Source organism: Metopolophium dirhodum, chromosome 4 (genome assembly GCF_019925205.1).
Source record: "Metopolophium dirhodum isolate CAU chromosome 4, ASM1992520v1, whole genome shotgun sequence".
Taxonomy (NCBI): domain Eukaryota; kingdom Metazoa; phylum Arthropoda; class Insecta; order Hemiptera; family Aphididae; genus Metopolophium; species Metopolophium dirhodum.
The window spans coordinates 39,899,026-39,922,462 of NC_083563.1; the positions used below are offsets into that span (position 1 = coordinate 39,899,026).

Consider the following 23,437-nt stretch of genomic DNA (forward strand, 5'->3'; position numbering starts at 1 on the left):
AGTTACCTAATCATTAAAATATTTTTATATGTTGCACACGTCTTGTGCTTACAATAATTTACAATATGACTGAAGTATGTAAACGGTTTTAAGTGAGTATTAAAACTTAAAAGTTACGAGGATAATGTTTATAGAACACGAAATAATATAATAAAATACAATACTATCTTTTACGTTATCCAACTTTTATAAGACGTTATAACAAATCATTAAGAATATTACAGATTTTTCAACTGATGCTGGAAAAAAATAATATTCAATGTGTATGAGAAATATCATGCATTGTAATGGCATCGTGAAAATGATTACGGTTTATTATTTTAAGTAATAAATACATATTTTTGCTTAACAATAACAATTATTATTGTGTCCATAGGTGTTTGCATGTTCAAATAATTTAGTCATTAAGAACATTAAACAATTAAATATCGTAATCTACCGAAATATTTATAGCTAAAAAATATGTAGGTATCTACAATACTATCAACTAGTGGCGATTATAGGTATACAAAAAACCCAGTCATTCCTATATTATGATAAAAATAATTCGTCCCTAGAGAATATTATAATATTGGATAATATCCGGAACAAATATTATACTAAAGGCATTATGTAAATCCAAGAGCAATGCAAAAATGATCCCAAACATTTATCTCCTGTACACATACATCGCTGTCTTTTTTTTGTTAAAAGAAATTACGATTATGTTGTTTACTATATTAATATTGTATGTAGGGCTCATTTTTTTTTTCTGTAAGCAGCTCTCAATATTTCCTGTTTTTCTTGACCACTTTTTCATATATTAACTTATTACGACGGACTTGAAAATTCAAGTGCTTACCGGAACGTATCACAAAAACAAATGACGTAACAAATTTGAATAAAAAAGAAATAAATGTTGACACACTTTCAGTATTATAGGTACCTCTATAGGTGCAAACATTTGTAGTATTTGCATTTATAATCATAATGGTTACATAATTTACTATTTTGTTGTATACTATTATTATTAGCATGGAATCAATGTATCTTCTAATTTATTTTCATATCTATAGTTTAGTTTACATTTTTAATTGGTCTACGTACACGTTATTAAAAATAGAAATAATACAAAAGTATTGTAAATTATTAAAAAAAAAATATAATGCGTGAATGGTTTAAATTTAATAAAATACAAACATTTTATTTTTTATTCATTGAAAAGTAAAAATAACGGTATTTAATAACTATTCATATGCAAAGAGTGTAAGAGTTTAATAATAAAAAAGCGTATGAATCATTGGCTTGGCTAAATCATTTGAAGAGATTTTCCACACTGTTGAATTATTATATGCAGGAATAATCCATTTCTGATCAGGGTTTTATTTGAAAACAGAGTGAATTATAATACTTTAAAATTATACCTGTATAAAAATAAAATCTGTAAATTAAATCTAAATAAATAAATAAGAATAAATAGTAATTTATTTCCATAAGCGAATACTGACCTTAGTCCTTATAGCTGATGTATTTCATATTTTCATATTATTATCGTTAATCACAGTAGGTATATTATGTTCAACAGTCATGACTTTTTGATTTATGATTAATAATCGCAAATCAGTTTGCTTTGACGTGTTTACTGCAGGTTGTTGTTAAAATTAAAGTTATTACATAATAATATAATCTTGTAGGTATACCCAACTATGTAAGAAAATACAATTTTCAATAATTCATTTTCCATAACCCATCAGCTCTGATTAAATGGTCGGTCGTTCAATGTTTGAATCGGCATAACAGTTTTAAAAAATCCACATTTCATAAGAACTACGAAATTGTAACTATTCAAATATAACGATTAATTTTTTTTTTAATATTTAGTCACTACCTAGGCGTATGGAATTCTATGTGATTACTTACCTATTCCATATTTTTCAACATGCTTTTTTCAAGTAAATTTATCAGTTATAATGAATATTATACCTAGACGAGTACATAGATTTTAAAATAGCGGGAAAATAATATTAACGAGTATTTATTTTGTAAAATATATATTAGACTGTATTAAAATTAAAAAAAGGCAGGTAAGTGGATGTCGCTCTGCTGTACTGTAGGTTACAATTGCAGGGTCACTTTATAATGGATGGTATTAAATTTGAATTCAATGATATAATATCATATGCATCATTTATTATACATACATCAGTGTAAAATCAATACATTCATCGCTCCGCTCAGAATCTAAAACTATAGTATGTATTATAAGTACTCATTAATAAGTAATTAATTAAAATAATATATAATAGTAACCAGTAATCGATTACTAGACATATATTTATAACTAAGAATATATAATTCTGCCCATAAATTATTGTTGTTAAATAAAATATGTAGAATTTTTCAATAGTTTTTCAGTTCAGAACCAGACTTTTTTATTTAAATTGTCTATTCCGGAGTCAACCTCATTTGCACTTATAAAATTACTATTTTTTTTTGTATTGAATATCATTATTATATTAATTTATAATTTCATGTATTTTCAATTTTATTTTCACATTTATTGTTTATCTTACCATCAGGTCCACATATTACACGTTAAAAAAAATACCATCAAAATACAAGTTATTTATAATTTAAATAGTTTGCACGCTTTTTTTATATTGAATCAAATTGAAATATTTTATTTATTATTAATTGAAAAGTAAAAATTAGTGTATTTAATTATCAGATCAGTATAAAGAGTTGGTAAATAAGAGTAATATAGTCAAAAATTGCTTTTGATAAACATTAGGAATACTTCGAAATATAATATTATAGTGGCAATGCTAACACTATAGGTATTCTATCCCATCACATTTGGTTTATATTTCGTGATTTGGATCTAACTTTAGATTAAACATATTACAAAATTTAATTTACTATACGTTTTACATTCATATATTAAGCTGCATCACTAGTGCATTTAAAATATAAACTGTTAATCAAAATTTGTGTTTTGTTGCTTTATAACTTATACAGAAATGTACCCAATCGCATTACATCAATGTGAAAATTCTTATTTATTTTCCACCACATTAATTTTTTACTCAATTCCATACAGTGCAATATATTATACTGTCCAGCTTTCTGTATTATATTGCATAGTCATTTTCACAAGGATCGTATAATATTTCCCTTTCGTCTTAATTGAATCTTTTATAGTGCAAGGTTCTTGACATTTATGCTATTCTCTTCTTCGCCAATCCATATTTTATCCTATCACTCAACAGTGTGAATACAAAAATTAAAACTTATTAATTTTATAATTATAATATTATATACCAACCATATTTTATATTCACTATAAAATAGAATAATCGTCATTAGATTCAATGTGATTTATTTATGTATAAATAAGTAAAAATAATACAAAAATAAAATAGTATACTTACCTAAAAATGTTATCGCATTACTTATTTTTCGTATGATTTAACTTAATATTAGAATATATGATATTATACAAGCTTTCAAGGTTATAGGGGCCCCGTAAAAATGGAAGATCATTTTTTTTTAAATTATTTTATTTATGAATTAATAGAACAAAAGTCAATATGAATATCATACGGTATGCACTATGCAGTAGAAAATATTTTTTGAATTTTGTCAAATTATAGATACCTACTTATTAATATTTATTGTACATAAAATTGCTTATATTAATTATTGAGTACGTAGTAGAATTAAAGACATAAGTATGTAATAATTGTCTAGGGGGGGGGGGGGGGGGGTCAACATTCTGGCTGTCTAGGGTTTCACAAATGTTTGTTTTCAGTACTAAAGTATAGTTCTAATGAAACATTTGGTATTCAAATAGGTACCTTTATATTTACACAAATTATTACTAGGTCAATAAATAATAAATTTATCGCAAGTGCGATTAGTTCGTGTGTTTAGTTATGATGAAAAACTGGATTTCCAAGAAATGGTGAATTATTTAAGTTTATTGCTATTCAAATGAATATGATTTTCATTTATGTACCTATATTTACATGATACGATGTTAAAATATCTGAGTACAAGTTGTTCAGATAAAATAAAGTGGATTATATAATTTTTTCATGAATCTGTTACTCAAAAAGTGTTAATCTCGTGGGACCAAAAGTAAATTAGATGCGAAAAAGATTGCCAAAGATTTAGATCCTCAAACGTATCACAACGGTATAATAAACGTTTAATTTATGTTTTTATTCTAAGAACGTTAGAAAGACGATAATAAACGAATTCCCACTTGAACAATATTAGACGTCATCTGAAGATGAAAATAAATTCGATAAGACGTATTTTTAACGAGTAAGTTATTATATTTTATGATATTTTTTCAAGTCCAAAAAATCAGGCAATTTTAGTAGCTTCAGCCTTTGACATCTGTGACATAAAATCTATAATCTCCATTCATAATAAAATTCACACGCTTTTCACAGTTAAAATATTAAACAAGATCAGAAACTGTACAATAGGTGTTGAGTGAACCTCGTCATTGAGTTGGTCATCGTAATTATTTTTACACTGCTTTTATTTACCAATATTTGAATTCAATGATAAATAATTTTATACGAAATACAATGCGTAGACGTGTTAGCCTAAAGGTATTTTATTATTTATTTATATTACTATTAGATAATAATACAGTAAATTGAACTAATTTATCATATACCTAACTTAAATTATATACCTATACTAACTATTATCATAAATTATTATTATTAACTTATAAGTCAGTATACCGCAGTATTATTTTTTTAAACGTTTTAATATTACTATCTAAAATCAGAAGAGGAAAGTCATTATTTTTCGTTTATATGTTCAATTTCTTCAATATTGGAACTTCAAATATCTATGACAAAACTGTCGGAGAAACCTTGAAATTGTAAAACAAGTTTTCTCATAAGTTATTCGTATTAAAAAAAGATAAAAATTACATAGTAACAATATTATTTTATAGGCGTTTAAAGTTTGAAAAAATCAAAAGAGCTAACGAAACATCTAGTTAAATAAAAAGGCCTGCTAACTCTTCGGCATTCTCATATCTAAGTACTGAGTTATCTCCACCAGTATCCCCTTGACAGATCACAGACACTAATGGCACCAATCAATCTAGGTGAAAACCCAACAAAACACCTCAACCACACCGGAAAAAAATCTAAACGATCTAATTCAATCTAACAAATTATTCTTACGCTGTTAAGGAGTGCAGAGAGTTAGATCTATACATGAGAGGTTGTGATTTGTTATATTTATATGTGTGGGTGTTGAGTCATTAAGTAACACGATGTTATAATTTTCCAGTAATATTTAAATTTATTTCTTTACTTCTGGGGTGTGTTTTAACTTTATTGGAACCCCATACGACACAAATACAAAATAAAAATTTCTACTAAGTATTACTGTTATAATTTGCAACCAATGGCAACCATTTATAAAATAATTAGCTGAATTACTCGGGTAATTAAGATATACAGGATGCCGAACGACAGCCCGTTATCAGTATTTTTGTGAAGTCAAAAGTTTCCAGGTTCCCAAATTAACTTATGGCGCCAAAAACTAATTTTGTATGATTACGACCATCGAGTATCGCAATAAACATAGCGGAAAATTAACATGATGATAATTTTTACGATAAAGATATGTAAAATTATAAATCTTAGTAGATGGTAGCACTGTCTTAGTTCATTAAACGCCACTGTGGCAAAAAGCGCTATAAGTCATTCTGGATTTTTGGAAACTTCCATCTTCACCTGATAAGCTCTCGTTCGGCATCCTGTATATCTTAATTCGTGGACATAACTCAGTGATGCCGCAAAATTTAATGTCAGATTTACCACTCTGTACAATCTCTATTGTATAAAATAATATTGTATAGGTACTTATTTAGTGACTTATGTAGTTTAAGCATAGACGATAGACCAGGGGTCACCAACTGGCGGCCCGCGGTCCGCATTCGGACCGTGGACACGTTCTTTACAGACCCTAATGGCTGCGTAATGATAAAATATACAATAAAGATTTTACATTACGTTTTTATAATAAAATTACGAATAAAAATATTTTCCGATATTGTGAGTATGGTATACATATATAATATATTATGTATATCATATACGTGTCTCCTTCCTCGAGGGTTACGTTGAAAGCCCATAGGTGAAAAAAATAATTCAGAGAAGTTGACTGATAGGTACGTTAGTAACGTTAGACGCTCGTTCCAACTAGGTACATTTTATTACAATTTAGTAGTTATTAATTGCTAATGTATGAAAAAAGTCATTGGGTATTTAAACGTGTTTTGGACCGTGGGAAGTTTGGTAAGTTTCGAAACGGACCCCTGTGGAAATTAGTTGGTGACCCTGCGATAGACCTTGTGTTAAAGTGCAAACTACAAAGTACAAAGTAGAAATCCATTATTATTAATAATATTTTATCGTACGAAATACTATACATAGAAGACATAGTATTTTATCATACTTAACGTCTGGTATACGGTTTTAAAAATATTGTTCTCATTAACGCGCATGTGCGCAGTACACGATGTAACCAGCAGCGCCCTCTCGTCCTATCGTTCGAACTACTTATATTGCCCTTCTATTAGTATAAGGTCTACGTGTAAAACCAATATGTTCCCTTACGATTTATACCTTATGATAATAAGGTATCAACAAAAGATTTGTGATATCCCAACAAAAATACTACACTAAAATACTAACAGTAAGTATAAAAAAAAAATACGGTTCTAAAAGTTGTAATATAATTTTATAGCTAAGTCATTGAACTATAGATATCATTTAAGTGAAAATAGTCTGGTAAATAATTTAACATAGCTTTGCGACTTAAGTTAAAAATGTAAAAATACCATAGCATAATGAGTATCTACATAATACCATAGTCTACTATCATTAGGAAATATGTAGTATATTACTAATCAAGTGTTTTAAATTCGCCGAGCTATACTCAGTTATTTAGCAAACTATTTCATCATAAATAATATTGAGATAGTTCAGAGCCGTTTTTATTATACTTTTCTTACACGGAGTTTGGTGAGTGTTTTTGTTGGGATATGTGATCAAAATCTAATAAATAATAATAATTTATTTTTGTAACTAATATTACTAATAAGATAAAAGGTATTAATGTCATTTTGAGTTTTTAATTGTATTCTTGTAGGCAGTGTAAAGTATAACGTTATAGTGCATTATTACTAATATAAATCAAAATTATACATACCTACACCATTTACATTTAAACAACAGGTATTTTAATCTTGCATTCGTTGTATCTTCGTTATTTTTTTTTTTGTAATACTTCGTAAATATAATAACTTTAATCTAAATATCATCATAATATAAAAATATGATCTATATTAGTTAATTTTCAAACTACATTAAGCATTAAGTAAGTTCCTTTTATTCACACGTGGAAAGAATATCTCAATAATTATTTCTCAGAGTCAAATGAATTAGTTTTTTTGTTATTCATGAACAATTTATAAGTTTGTAGTTGCGTGATGTTGCAGTGACAGTCGTGACTCGTGATGTACGCAAACGTACATTATAACAACGTAATTACTACTAAATATTAAAATAATTTGAACGGAATAATAAAACAAAAAAAAAAAACTAAATTAAATTATGAACGATAAATAATTCATCATAGTTCAACATAGAGAGGGCATAAAATATAATATACAATTGAAATTATAAAAATAATGACATAATAATATTATGTTTATATTAATAATAAATAAAAATTAGTAATAATACAATATTTGTGTTAAGACAATATGGAATCACTGATCAACCAAAAATATCGCATGAAAAATGGTCAGCAGTCAGTACAATGATAATATATTTGGCAATATATCCGACAGTCAGTTTCAAATTTCATGGTCGCCGTCACGTCATGGTCTTAGGGTCGAGTTTGCAATAATAACGATCCGAGCTCAATAAATTGGGCAAAATATGTACCCGCATATTACGCTGATGGGGTTCTATTAGCCGAGAGCTGACAGTCGTACGCATACCGTATTATCATCGGTGCGCGTCTATAATATAATATAATATAATATTATATTATTATGTCGTCACGAGTTTGGTAATCAACGCGAGTACCCACCTATATGCCATAATATTGCGAGGATTAAAACGCCATTAAAACGGTTTTCGAATGCAAACAGCACGTATTATTATTATATGTACGGTCAACACGGACCATACGTAAAATAAACGGCCGCAAATCGATATCATAATATGTTATTATTTTATGCACGGGGCGTAGGGTTCGTGCGTGCATATATGGCCGGTATACAGGGAAACCGTGTATAAATATTATATACCTATATCATATATATATATATATATATATATAAGTGGAAAGTGCCCATTGTCACGTATGATTATATTCCCCGAGGGACTTGTGAGCGTGTCTCGAGTGTAGATAATGCGCTTAGAAGATCTCTACATATACACAGGCACGCACAGATGCGCGCGCACACATTCATCAGTCTGCTATATCGTACGAAATTAATTCATTGGCATTTTTCGTGAAATATTTTTAATAGTTTTTTTTGGGTGGGTATTTTTATTGTGACACGACGGATGCTAACCAAATCTTCGTTATGATAACATGCGTGTATTACGATGACCGATGAGTATATTATTGTTTCTGCCACAATATTTCTGTGTATTTAACACCGGTACAGCATATGCTAGGTATAAACTACCACTTGCAGCTAGTGCAACGGGCTTAAAGATTATATTTGAATAATAAAATATGAATATAATATTATTCATACTACTTAATACTTCCCATTGTTTAAAACCAAAATACAATGAGTATATTTCCTATGAAAAAGTGTTTAAATAATAGGCATTTAATTCTAATAAAAAAAAAATCAGCAGTATATTGTATGCTGCTGTGTAATACGTCTCAAGTATTGTTATTTGGTATTACAGAAACCTACAAATGTTTGCTTCAAACTTAATTTGAAAATGCTTTAATTTACTTTATCGTTCAATAAAATGTACACTGCTGGACTTAAATTAAACTATCATATATCAATGATTAGGTGATACGTATGTAGTGTTACATAGTAACAATGTATTTATAACCTAATTATTAATCTATAATTACTATTTAAACTTTAAAGTATAAGTATTTGTCATTTATATGATTTCCAACCTCTTCGATTCCTAACCTAATCTGATAACTTAATATTTTCAGAACGTTTTAATGTTATTATTCTGTTCTCAACTCAATAACTGAAAATTAATTCTGAAATTATTCTAGAAATGTTATGTGTTTGATATCGCTACGTTTTCAATAGCCCGTATAGCCATTACATTTTAATTTTAGTGTCTAAAGTAAGTTAGAAATGGTATATTGTTTGGCAAGGGCAGAAATTGCCTTCCCGCACGAGCCACACATACTATTTTTTGTCGCGCCTCTGCATCCATCACGGCAAAGGTAATGCAGGGATCTATGCAACAACTAGTCCATAGTTCTACGACAACAATATTTCACGAAAGAAACGATTTGGTTTTGTTTATTTTAAGAGTCACGCATGGAGGTTCTAATGTGAACCAAAAGTAACCAAAAGTTTATGTTTTGTAAGGACCGTGGTATAGATTTCAGTGTCTGCGGGTTGTGCAGGGGATACGCGCGTGATGTATGTGCGCCCAGCACTTTTCGGGATTTCCACTTACCACCCGGCACTGTTGGGGATTTCCACTTTACCGCTCAGCACTTTTTGGGATTTTCACTTTACCGCCCGGCCCTTCTTGAGATTTTCACTTTACCACCCGGCGCTATTAGGGATTCCCACTTTACCGACCGCTGGACGGAAAAAAAAACGCTTTCCAACGCTTCAACCGCTATCGAAAACCAGACTTTCGGTGCAGGCGTGACAAAAAATATATTTTTGATCGACTTGTATTTTTTTTTTTTTTTAATGCACGGTTTTTACTGTTTTATTTTTGCTGGTTGGACCGTCAGCGGAGAAGGGACCATGGACATCCAGATTTCTTCTCTCCCAGAATAAATACAATAATATGGTTACACGGTTTATTACTATGTATTACTCTAAAAAAATATGAAATTAAAATGTCATGTAATTCAATATCTAAAACACTAACCGTGTGTTATGCTTATTGCTTTAAATACAATTATGTTATTTGCGTAACATAGCCACAAGTTGAACGCTTGAAAAATATTGTGCAATACTTGAAAAGTTAAAAAATAAAAACCCCAACTCGTTAAATGACCAAACCTGTATAAAATAGTATTATGTGATATTTTCGTGTGTAAAAGTCATTATTGTGGATTCTTAATCGAATGGCAATTATTAATTAGTCAAATTAATTCATGTAAATTGATTGCAGTAATTTCAGAGTTGTGTTCAAATTTGTTCCATATAATATATATTTGCCTTTTTTACGAATGCTTGTAGCCTTATATGGCTTTAATTACTTTATAGGCATTACCAGATTTAAAATATTTATACCTACTCGGGTTGGTTGAATCAAGCAAAATGCATTTTAAACCTTTTTATTAAGTACAACGCTAATACGTTTTTGATGAACTAGACAGTATTTACTTTGATAAAATAAATCTAAATTTATTAAATAATGCATAATGCGTATTATTTCTAACCTGTCTCATAATTGATCTTACATAATTATTGTTCCGTATTGTATCACTCGATGAGTAATGATCATGATAATAGACCAAGGCATTCATTTATATTATTGGTGTTTTTTCTTGATAAAATAAAATATTTAACTAAACTGTGTATATACCTACCATTATACAAATAATGGGATTAATAAAAAAACCATCTGAATAACAATTTCCTTGTGCAATCTACCAACAAGCCATTGTGAATGGTTATATGCGACTTCTTTAATTTATTATATATTTATTAAAATATGCACAGAAAAACACACATCAATGACACCCGTAGATGGTTTTAACGCTTGTGGGGAAAAAAACGCTTGTAATAAAAATTATATGGAACATAAATATAAATATATATAAAAAAAAATATACATAAAAAAAAATAAGGTATGAATACATATCGATTTTCTCACACCCACTATTAGGGACACACTTCCGGTGAGCCCATCAATATTTATACGCACAAGTCGGCCGTATTTAATTTCCCCCAATGTCGTCGTCAGTATAGACGAGCCCCATCGAACCCCAATAAATTTGAAATGTCAATACTCTTGTGCTGACATTTTTTGACTGATATATTTTAATAACAATATTATATCACTACTAAAAGACTCTACCTCTGAAACTTTTCACCCCGTCACTACTAGTAATCGTATTCGACAAAAAGTTCGACGCTTCGCGTCGTTTATGGTTTGTACCTATACCACGGTGGGACTTGACAAATTTCCATTTGCTTATAGGTAACCGCAGTATAACATTTATTTACCTTCCTACAGGAAACACAAACCTATACGTATTTGTTTACAAAATATAGGTACATACACAATTACTGATGATATTATTCATAATTATTCATCATTTGGCTACATAAAATAATAATTTATGCGTTGAGTGTATTCTGTATAAACCAAAGAATTTTTGATTGTAGTTAACATCATACCGTATTATAAACTTTATACATATTACGATTCAAGCGAATACCAAGAAGAAAATAATATAAATATTACATTTTCTATTATTACAAATCACAATTTATAATACAGTAGTATAAATATGCTGGTTAAAATGTTTAAATTTATTCTATTCAGCTCAATACATAATTATTTTTTTTATGTGTTTTTTCATTGTCTCCAAGACGAATAAAATATTATATCGTCAACCTTTTTTTGTAGTAGATTCGTCTTACTTAATTAAGTATTTCTGATATAAAGTGAGACAAAAGTAACAAAACACAAAAATATTTATTTTCTTTTTATTTAGACCACAATATTTACAATAAACGATCATTGGTTTCCTTTAATTCAATATTTTAAAAAAGTAGTTTTTTGGAAACTAAAATTCTAACTATTCACTTATTGCAAATTTATAGCGAACATTTTTTTTTCCAATAAAGTACCTATTTTATTTTTCTAATCGCAGGAAGATAACATTACACTCATTGCAATCAATTTACGAATTTACGAAATTCAATTTTTGCTTAAAACACAACGGGATGTATTTTGTAACATTAATCAATTTTACCGAATTTAGTTGTTTAGTTGATAAGTTGATAACAAATCGTGAAAAGTTTAGACTTAAAATAATGGTTCGTTTAAAAACAAAGAATTAAAACGGAGGACTACTTTGTGAAAAACTTGACATTATAAAAATAACATCTATTTATAGGTCACGTAGAAATAGCAGGTTTACGTAAGTGTTATAAGTCTTCAATTTAAAGGCATATCAATTATAATATGGCTTTTATTACACCGTACCTATATCATATTATTACTACGATGTAGAGAAGTTTGGTTTCATTATTCGGTGAGTGATATAAACGATCAACATGGTTCGGTATATATACACAGTCGGGCAAATCATATTGAACCGAGACATCTAAATTAATGATATTGTGCATTATAATATGACGTACCCGTTTTAGTAATATTATCAATACAATAATATGTCACTGCATAGACATGTAGAATAAATTAAACTAAATTTACACAACTATATTATACTACTGGTGATGATTAATTAATTATATTTATCAATGTCACACCTATAGTTGGAATTCATGGAGCCACGAACATTCTAGATGAAAATATCAGTCCATGATTTGCCGTGGTCAAGTTAATTATTATGTGCAATATACATTGTTCCTGAAACCGTATAATATCGGTTTAATATTATATTATACAGTATACATTATTATTATTATTATATTATATTGCATGGAAGATATGTCGTCCCTCGATAATTCGATACAAACTGTAATACATTTTCTTCAATCCCTCTGGACAAAACATTTCAAATATATTTTTTTTTCATCAAATGCAAATACGATAAAATCACAAATATATTATGTACTAAATTCTAAAACTAAAATACGAAACTACATAAACATGGAGAATCAATACAAATTGTACCTAAGTAACTACAAAAAGAAAAACCTGAGAGGTTTGCCTGCTGCATAGCAGGTGTCAAGTATTCCTCGTCACTGTAATGGATGTGTTAAAATTGAATTCAATGATTAATCATTGTATACGAAAAACGATTCGGAGCGGAGACAGTCCATCGGCCTATATTGTATTATATTATACTTATGTAAATTGCTATTATAGTAGGTACTAGGTCGAACATAATTTTACAAAAACAAATATCTTTCTACCCAACTAAATATTTTGAAAATTCAACTGTGTATAGATACTAGATATTATGTAATAACTAATAATATATACATAGTAACGTAAGTTTAAAATTCCTACGAATAATATTTTCTAAATTGCAACAAAATAACTTTAAATATCAAATTTTATCAACATTTGAATTTTTATATTAATTTTACTCCCATTTTTCCTGAAATGTCCAACTAAATATTATTTACAACCATCATCAAGCCTTAACATTGAAGATCGAAGCATTTCATCTATTTTAAAATGTGTGTTCATTCATATAAAACAGATATCATTGTAAAACTATTACATTCATTGCTTCAAGAATCTAAATTACAATTTATGGGAATTTATATTTTAAAAAGCTCGTATAATACATTGGCTGGGCTACATATTTTATCAAACGCCTACTATATATTTTGCATTGTGGCAGTTCATTCTTGTGCAGTGCTGATTAACAATATAAAAACGTAGAATGAAATTGAACAAGACATCTATGGCTGGCTTGCATAGGATGTAACAGACAATAGTTGAATAGTGTCTCTCAATATATTAGTAGGTACTTACTGCCGATTTTGAATTTAATTTGTGTGTGTCTTTTGGGAACATCTAACAGATTAGTACACCTAAATTGTTATGTAGATAAAATATAATTTCTACAACAATAAATAATGTGACATCGGAAACAACACGCTTATAAACACTGTTCAGTGAAACTAAACCATAATATTATATTTCATCATCTGGCAGGATACAACGCATCAATCACCACTGTGCCCCTTTTTGTTTGAATGCGTTTCAGTCCAATTCAATGCTGTCTTTTCCATCATAAGTAAAAATTCTTTTGTTCATATTTTGTACTATGTCATCTCTCACTAATGTACAAAAAAAAAAAGGAAAATAAAAACAAATGGAAACGAACTAACAAAACAATGTTAAATCTTATCAGTACAATAAATTATACTTTTTTTTTTCTATGAGTTGTACAAAATATGAAATAAATATATTCCTATATAGGTATGTTACATTAATAATATTAAAAAAAAATAATATTAATAATAATTTTTAATTAATAAATAACGATTTCACAATCAGACATAATATGTTGTAAAATTATATTGAATATTCCCAATTCCTATTTGTTTTGATTTGGATAGATATAAAAGGTAATAAGTACTTAATTAACGTTTGAATTTTCATACTTTTTCATTCGTTTGATAATATTTTTTTTTTTTTATTGAAATTGTTTGTATTTTGTAATAATTTTTGTTAGTAGTTAATTTTGAACAAATACCCTGTTAATTATTATGGTTGTTGAATACTAGCGTATGTATGCCAACACTATAATTTAAGTTATATTTTAAATTTAGCCATCAAATTTATGTTTATTTTGAATGATGTATGTAAACTGTATAACAACGAATGAAAGTTATAATCATTTAATGTTTATAATGAAAAATGTATGATATCGTACGTTATATATTGTGGTTTTGATCTTTGAGTCTATCAACAATATTTCATTCTTCATACTATTAAACAAAATTGTTCTTTATTCGGAACCATGTTAAATCTATTTTATTTAAGTACCTTTTTTACTTATAATATACGTATGGCTTATATTTTTTTTTATTGAATTTCAAACTTTAAAATCATGATTAGGAAACACTGTCACTATAAGTATAACTTATCGATATGCTCATACTGCAGAGTACTATAGTTTAATTTTTAAAAATACCACTCAAATGTATATATTATTTTTTCTTATATGTATATTATTACTAGCTTGAGCCGTGGATTGAATTCATTAACAACTGATTGGCGTAAGATTAATTGTTTTTTTGCTTCCAGACATGAAATTTTAAATAGGATTTATATATTATCATAGAAACGATCGCTCTTTCCTTTTTATATATATATATATAAAGTGGAAAAGCAATAATGTGAGTTTCTCAGTTACAATTGATTTATTGTTAAGTATAGAATTTCGGACATTGCAACCGCAGGTGGTAACAATATAGATGCATGCATAGTATACTTAAATTTAACACCACTATGTCAAGCATAATATAATTATCAGGACATTTTCGTTTTATTATATTACGTGATTCTTAAGACGTTTTATTTACTAGTGAGATTTCTATGGTTTTTTTTTTTAATATTCAAATTTTTAATGGGTTTTTTTCCTAATTTATTTTTACTTCGAGAAGCCTTGTCTTGTACCTAAATAATAATTATGCTCAGTTGCATTATGTTCTCTTGTGGTTAACGAAGATTAATTAACAAGAGTAATTTCTCCAAGTAGGTGGCCACAAACGCCGTATCGTTTGTCATTTAATTTGTCAAACATGGTTATTGGAGCTGACAAATCGAAGCCCATCAATCTAAAAGTTGAACCCGTTCACAAATGCTTTACGTATACTCTACAAAATAACGACCACTTATCATCACGTACCACCTATAGGCTATACGCTATGGTAAAGTTATGGGAATGAAAGCTTCAATTTATCAAATAAATAAATAATTCGGGCAAAAAATATGGTCCTGGGATTTCAGATTCATAGATAATATCATACGCTTTACAATTTTCATAAAATTTTAAACATAACGATTTATGCATTCAAAAGTTTTTATGATAATTCAATTTTTTCTGGTTTTCTGTTCTCAGCACTATAATAATATAGTATGATCAGCATGTCTGAACGATGAATATTATAAGCATCCGTGAAAAATATATTTTCAAGTACCTATTCATTTATTATATTTCGTAAAAATAAACTGACTTTTGCATGAAAGTGGGATACTAATGAAATTCTTTTTTTAAGCTTCACGAACATGAAAAGTGAACCCGATAGTTAAAAAATTAGATTTTTCCCGAATATTTTACAGGTCACTCTGTTTGAGAGTGCCAAATATGAGCAAGTATATTGTCCAAATTAAACTGCGAACAGATTACGATTTCTTTTTTTAAAAAAATATCTCCAAGTTAAATTTAATCGATTGCCAATATATTTATATGTGAAAATAAAATATAAAAATAATTATAAATATTCTATTTAGTTTAAAAGAGCACGATTGTTTTTAGTTGTATTTATAAGTATATATTAGATAGGTAATAAAAATAAATTTATTACAACAAAAATACGGCGAACAAATTTAAATTGTATGGATAATCCATTAACCTGTCACAAAATGTCTCGATTTTCATTCGATAATAATATTATATGACACAGCTATTCAGGGATTTGAATACAAACGTATATTCTACATAACTTTTTCAATATCGGTGTACAATACAAAACGTGTTTATCATTTTCACTGTTCCACGATAACATTTTTTAACGCATTTCAAAATGCTCGTATTATTTTTATATCTATATAATATAATATATAATACTATAATACTATATTTAAATTGTCTGTGGTTCTGGTCTCCTCTTCACGTGATTCATGTCTGTATATACATATTCATATTCTCTTGTTATCCTTATTACTTATTGTTTTTATTTTGTAAGCAGACTGAATATATTTAAATAAAAAAAAAAAATACCTAATATTATTTTTACTGCAACTAAAAATAATTAAATATAATCTGTTACAAACTGCAAAAAAAATTTAATATAACTCTTAAATTAATGGCGTATAATGTACATGATAATGTATACATAATAATATAATGGTACTTAAATAGTTCAATTTATTTTTTTTTACAGATATTATAATATAAGAACCATGTGACAAAAAGATACAGAGTCTCACGCTGCACTGTTTACTCACATCTGTCAAATGATTAAGTGAGTTTTTAATTTACCTACTATTTTGCAAGTTTAATTTTACTATTAAATACAAAATTTTGTGGCACATTTAGGTAATCTCAAATTTTAGGTATACGTTTAAATTTTTTTTAGTTATTTTTTCAATTTAATATTATACTATGATTACTTATACAACAACATGGAAATAAAATATAAGTATTTTTCGTTTTATCTGTATGAATTTATAATTATCATAAAATATTATGTTCCAGATATATTGTTGTTTTATAATTTAACTATTTTATAATATTATAATAATTTACATTACATCAACAGAAAAAGGCTGGGCTAGTAGATATTTTAATAGATTATATTTTAAGTAGGTAAACGAAATATCGTTTAAGCCCATCGTTAGATAATTTATTACATAGTAAGTATTATCTATAATGTTATTTTTTCCGGTATCGTGAATATTATTTCCTTCATTAAAACTTCTGATTTTCTTGTTTAACAACGTTTATAAATTGTAAAATTTAAAATCATATTTTTGCTGTAAAGTATTATGATGTAATTAATAAAGGCAAGTTTTACAACAACAATTTTAATAATCATAATAATATTTAAATAGGTAATTAAAATAATTTTATAAACTATTATTTGCGTTGCATTTTTGTAAATAGTCCATCTGACTACAAGCATCAATCGAGATTTTTAAACAGAAATCTAAACAGTCTAAGTATACAAAAACTTTGTATTCTTGTTGAAGTTAAGCCAAACGTGTTACTTATAGAAAATGAAGTGAGTTTTCTGGTCAATCATTTCAAAATAATGCAATAAACTATATTCTAAACAATGAGTTCACTTGCTCAATATTATTCTACAGCACACAGTACTTACTAACTATAAATGTATCTACAGAACAATTATAAATCTAATATTATTTGTTGACACGGTCACACTTTACCCCGAGGCACTAACCCAAACATATTAGGACAGTTTTCTATTTTATTGTTGTAGAGTTTAAAATGTATATTATATAAAAATATAGGTAAATTATGTATTGGTTAAATTAATTTAAGTTCAAAGCTCCGGTGATAATAATAAATCACGTCAAAATAATTTTGTAAAATAAAACAAAATACCCTCTAGCCTCGACCATATACAAAATCACTCATCATGAAATAAATAAATAATTTGTGTATTGCAGTTTGCAATGGATTTGGTGAGACGAATGGATAGATTGACCCGAACCAACGTCATTGACGATTGAAATTACAATCGTATTTATGGGTGCGTTATTGGTTAACTTGAATTTTTTTTGTTGTAATTTTTAAGATTTATAATAACTACGACTTGAATTACTAAGACAACCCAGTCACATAAACATTAAACACAGTCATACAAATATCAAAATATCTACATAATCACATTACATTTTTAAAACATTACACTATAATAGATAGGTACTTTAAATATTACGTAATACATTGAAGAATGATATAAGCCGTTATTAACGATTAAATGTACCTATAGCATATGATTACCTACTATAATGGGTAGAAGAATATAAGTAATTATTACAAAATATAGCAAAATAAATAAACCCTATAAATGAAAATACTAGTTATGACGTTTGGTTTTATATAAGCAGAGAATCATAATAAAAGCTTTTTTTGGATTGGCGTATAATTTATTTGACGTTGTTATTTGCTATTCGAAGAACTTTATATTATGCGAATAATTTGTTTACATTAGTTTCCTCGTGCATAATATATTTTCAGTTTTCTTTTTCAAACATTCGTGTACGCCTTTTCATTTCTGACTTTGCATTGAAAATAAAAATAAATAATCGCATGTTAAATAGAAAAAAAGGTGGGTAAGTGGATGTCGCTCCGCTGTACAGTAGGTTACAAGTGGGTCACTGTAATGGATGCTGTTAAATTTGAATTCAATATTATAATACCTATCATTGTATAAGAAAAACGATTCTGAGCGAAAACAGTCGGTCAGCCTATGATATTACCAAGTATAATTGATGACATCATTGTCAATAAAGTAATTCATATATAACCTATTTACGTGGAGCATTGTTTTAAATTTTCAATCCTTAGCTATAAAAGTTGAACATTTTATAAATTTTTAACAACAAAATAATTATTAAATTTTAAATTTGATAAATTTTGTCAAAATTTGAACTTTAAATGTTCATAAAAAAAATTGTGCATATGTATTTTTAATATTTTTCAACTGCTATTGTAACAATGTATCAGGAGCCTTGCATTCATTTGTCCCGCTTTTTTACCCAACAAATAAAATTTTATTGATATTTATAGAAAAAAAAAACTAAAAATATTGAAAACTGACAATGTCCATTAACAGCTCAAAAAGAATCAAATTATTTTCAAAATTTTATCGTTTATAGAAAATGCTTATATAAACATTCAGTGAAATTTTCAAGTATCTACAGTCATTTGTTTTTTAATTACAACAAAATAAGAAAATCGTTATATAAGAAATCGAGTGGATATCAAATAGTGTAAAAATATGAATTTCAAATGCTCCTAAAAATTTGATTTGACTTTCTTGTAGACATTTTTTTTTGATAAAGGTAGACAAACTTATCTATAATATTGTATTACATTTTCAAATATTAGATCTAAAAAGAAAAATTTTTATGAATTCTCAACTCAAAATAATCTGTTAATTTTCGTGATTTTTTCGTATTTTGTCAAGATTTGAATTTTAAATGCTTATCAATAAAAACTGTGACTAAGGATTTTAATATTTTTCAAATATCATAGTAACAATGTAGTAGGAGCCTTGTATTAAGTTTTCAAGATTTTTTATACAACAAATAAAGTTTTATTGACATCCATAAAAAAAAAAAAATGGAAACTGAAAATGTCCGTAAACAGCTCAAAATAAGTCAAAATGTAATGGTGTATAGAAAATGCTTATATAAATATTCAGTCAAAATGTCATGTCCCTACGATCATTTGTTTTAGAGTTTCACCAAAAACCAAAATCGATTTTCTCAAAAACAGATTTTGCGTAAAAATTCCCGTTTTTCCTTAATTTTTATTTTGTTTTTCACGTCGCTTTTGAAAACTACTGGGAAATTTTTACTTTTGATCCCCCCCCCCCCCCCCCCCGAAGTACCAACTAGACTCACTTTTCTATCAGAAAAGTTACTGTTGAAGGAAATCCAAACACTTTTACCGTCTTAAAAAGAGATGACAGACACAAAAAAAAAATGAAAAAAAAAAACACACATCATTGTAAAATCAATACATTCATCGCTTTGTTCAGAATCTAAAATATGTGTTGCTGTTAAGTTAAAAGAGTAAGATTTAGACAAAATATCATTCCGTTAGATGCAAAATATTTATATTGTTACAAATTATTCTACGAATAAACCACAATTTACAATTACCCATACCATTAATCTAAGGTTCCTCTTAATAAGTACAATTTTAAATAATACAGTATACTCTCATTTATTTGCCATTAATTTGAAACATTTGATGTACATACATATTATATAAATGTACTATAACTTTAGGTCATTACTCGTAACCAATTTTATTCAAATTCAAATCTGTGTAAATTATTTAATTTAATTAAAATAATAATTAATATTTAAAGTTTCAAGATATTTAATGTTTTCATAAATGTTATCAATAACTACATACTAATAATATTAAACTATTAAAAAAAAAATCCATGTTCAATTTAAATCAATAACTTGATACATGTCGTATCAGACATGAACAATTAACATATTATTGTATTTACGACTACGTCACGCAGTAGTATGTCTTTTCCTTTGAGCAAAATTATTGAATAGAAAAGTTAGACATATTAATCTTAGTAATCCAATTTGTAAATACGATGTAACGTATATTAATTTATTTATGTATAAAATAATAAATATATGTTTATGAATATATCTTAATATCAGAATGGCATTCACCTCAAAAACAATATTGATTACAAAAGTTTTGGATCCTTAATTTGAAAAGTCGGCTCTTGTCATCGTCATTGGCCCGGGGTAAAAAATGATCAGAAAGTTGAAACATAATGGTTCTTTGCTTAGTAAAGTTGAATGAGAATTCTCAGTGTTTTTTTTTATCTTATTTTAAGTTAAACTTAAATTTTGACAACTGTTTACACACAATATTTGTATGTTCGTTCATCAAAATATGTATTTCATGATATGATTAATAATTTTTCAAATGGACCTATATTCTAATATTAAAATGTATATTAAAAAATAATAATAAAAACTACAAACGAAATAATGTATTTTTATTTTGACTTAGTTAATAGGTAAATTATATTTTGAGCCACGTTAAAATAATTTATAATGAAAATATTTATAATAAATGGAATAATAATATACATTTTAGTTGTACATTTAACATTTATATTAAATATTATATATATTTCCAACTATATAATTCACGTACAGTACATTATAACACTATAGCTATAGATTATAGTTAATTAATGTGATTTTATTTCACAGTAAATGTATTGTTTGTACATAAAACTATCAGACTGAATACTGAAATTTTTATTTTTATCTTTAATACTGTAATATATGGTTTTCCCAAAAGAGTAAAAATCTAATGATGTTCTAATATCTTGTATTTTTCTGAAAAATTGTATTACAGTAAGTGCTACGTAAATTATTTAATCGTTTGTATTTTAAAATTAATTACAAATTAAGAATTAAATGAAGTATTTTTCATAATGCTAAGTATAAATGTTTCTGTTGAACTTGTACATTTTAGGTTCTTGATAAACAATGATGTGTATATTTTTTTTAACATAAGTCAAAAATATTGAAAATGTAATACAATAGGTTACACGTTTTGATTAAATTTATGAAAATCACGAATAATTTTAGATTAATTTTTAATTAAAAGTTCATTAATTTTAATACCTTAGATTTTACAATTTAATACAAGATTCCTCATAAGGTTTTATTTTACTGATATTTTGGAAACTAGTTGAACGTAATGCCACTTACATTTTCTTCTGAACATAATATATTCAAATTTTAATGACACAATATACTTATACGTATAACAACGATTAATCATTAAATTATATTTGTAATTTTTTTTATGATTCAAAAACTTGAGAAATGTTAATTATTATGCATTGAGGACCTGTTCTCCCTTGGATTAACGACGATCCGATTGGGCGTTACCAACAAGTAAAAACGAAGACTGTACGGAAATATTACAGTATTAAAATACATCTAGAGAAGTTTCTATTACATCCGGGGTTCCCCTTGGTGGTAATATTTATCTGTTATTCTTTATTTTATTCATTAATGGCATCAAGTTTTCAGTCAAATTGGCTAATGTTAGTTTATTCGCAGATGCGGGATGACTATCACTCTATATGCAGGTTGAATCTGCAAGAGACCGTGTAAGCTTTAAACGTTCTTAATGCCTTTGTTAGCTGGTTTACAACAAATAATGGCCTTCCTTTTAATGTCAGCAAATGTAAAATTATTTATTTGTTTCTCGTATTTATAGACATCTAGTCTTCAGCTCTATATTTTTTGACTATTTAATCAATGACTCTGCAGTCTGCGCTACTTGGGGCCTGTTTTACAATCGTTAAACTAAGGTTAAACCACCGAATTCGGCTGGTAAAATCAGTGGGTTAGGCGTAACCGAGGTTTAAACTATGATTGTAAAACGGGCCCTTAGAGTGTCCTCTCTACGTGACCTATGTGTAAATGTATGTAATTATTTACTGTTAATGATCATATTCAATTTATAATCCTGATTCCTGAAATTGTCCCGTCTTATTGGTTTCGTATGACGTCTCGTATGTCTCAGTATGTTCCTCCATACTTCCAAGTTCACAAACATAATTATCCTTTTTAAACAATTATTTTGTCAGACCCATCTAAGATACTACAGTATAGAACGTAGTTTGGAACCCTTATCATAAGAATTATACTTAAAATATTGAAAAAGTTCAACATCAGTTTCAACTTTACCTGAAGTTTTGATCAAACTTTCCACCTATATAATACACCATAATTATAATTACGAGTTGATTAAAAATTTGTAAATTATTGTGAACTTACCTGTGATTTTTTAGGCAGTACACGATTGATGATATAAGAGATTATTAGCTAGAAAGTAATTAACAAATATCATGCCAGTAGTTTTAAAGTACATTATTTAATTAAGTTTAATTGAATTAAACTCAATACAAATCTCTAAGCCGATAATACAGAATATAAATTAAATGTAAGTAATGTAAGTACCTATAGATTATATAGACTATAGTAGTCCTAGACTAAGGTCCTTCGTTAAACGT

The 23,437-nt window shown here is 27.3% G+C and overlaps 1 protein-coding gene across 5 annotated transcripts in view; it reads left to right on the forward strand.

Annotated features, from left to right (window-relative positions):
* LOC132943737 (small conductance calcium-activated potassium channel protein-like) overlaps positions 1-23,437 on the forward strand; it is a 260,695-nt gene that overhangs the window by 93,403 nt on the left and 143,855 nt on the right. For 3 of the 5 annotated variants that reach the window (XM_061012815.1, XM_061012814.1, XM_061012818.1), the window contains 2 exons: positions 17,045-17,125; positions 18,294-18,376. In XM_061012815.1, coding sequence (XP_060868798.1) covers positions 18,373-18,376 — 4 coding nt within the window. In that variant the 5' untranslated portion in view covers positions 17,045-17,125; positions 18,294-18,372. The remainder of the gene's footprint in view (positions 1-17,044; positions 17,126-18,293; positions 18,377-23,437) is intronic. The other 2 variants (XM_061012817.1, XM_061012816.1) reach the window with 1 other exon arrangement.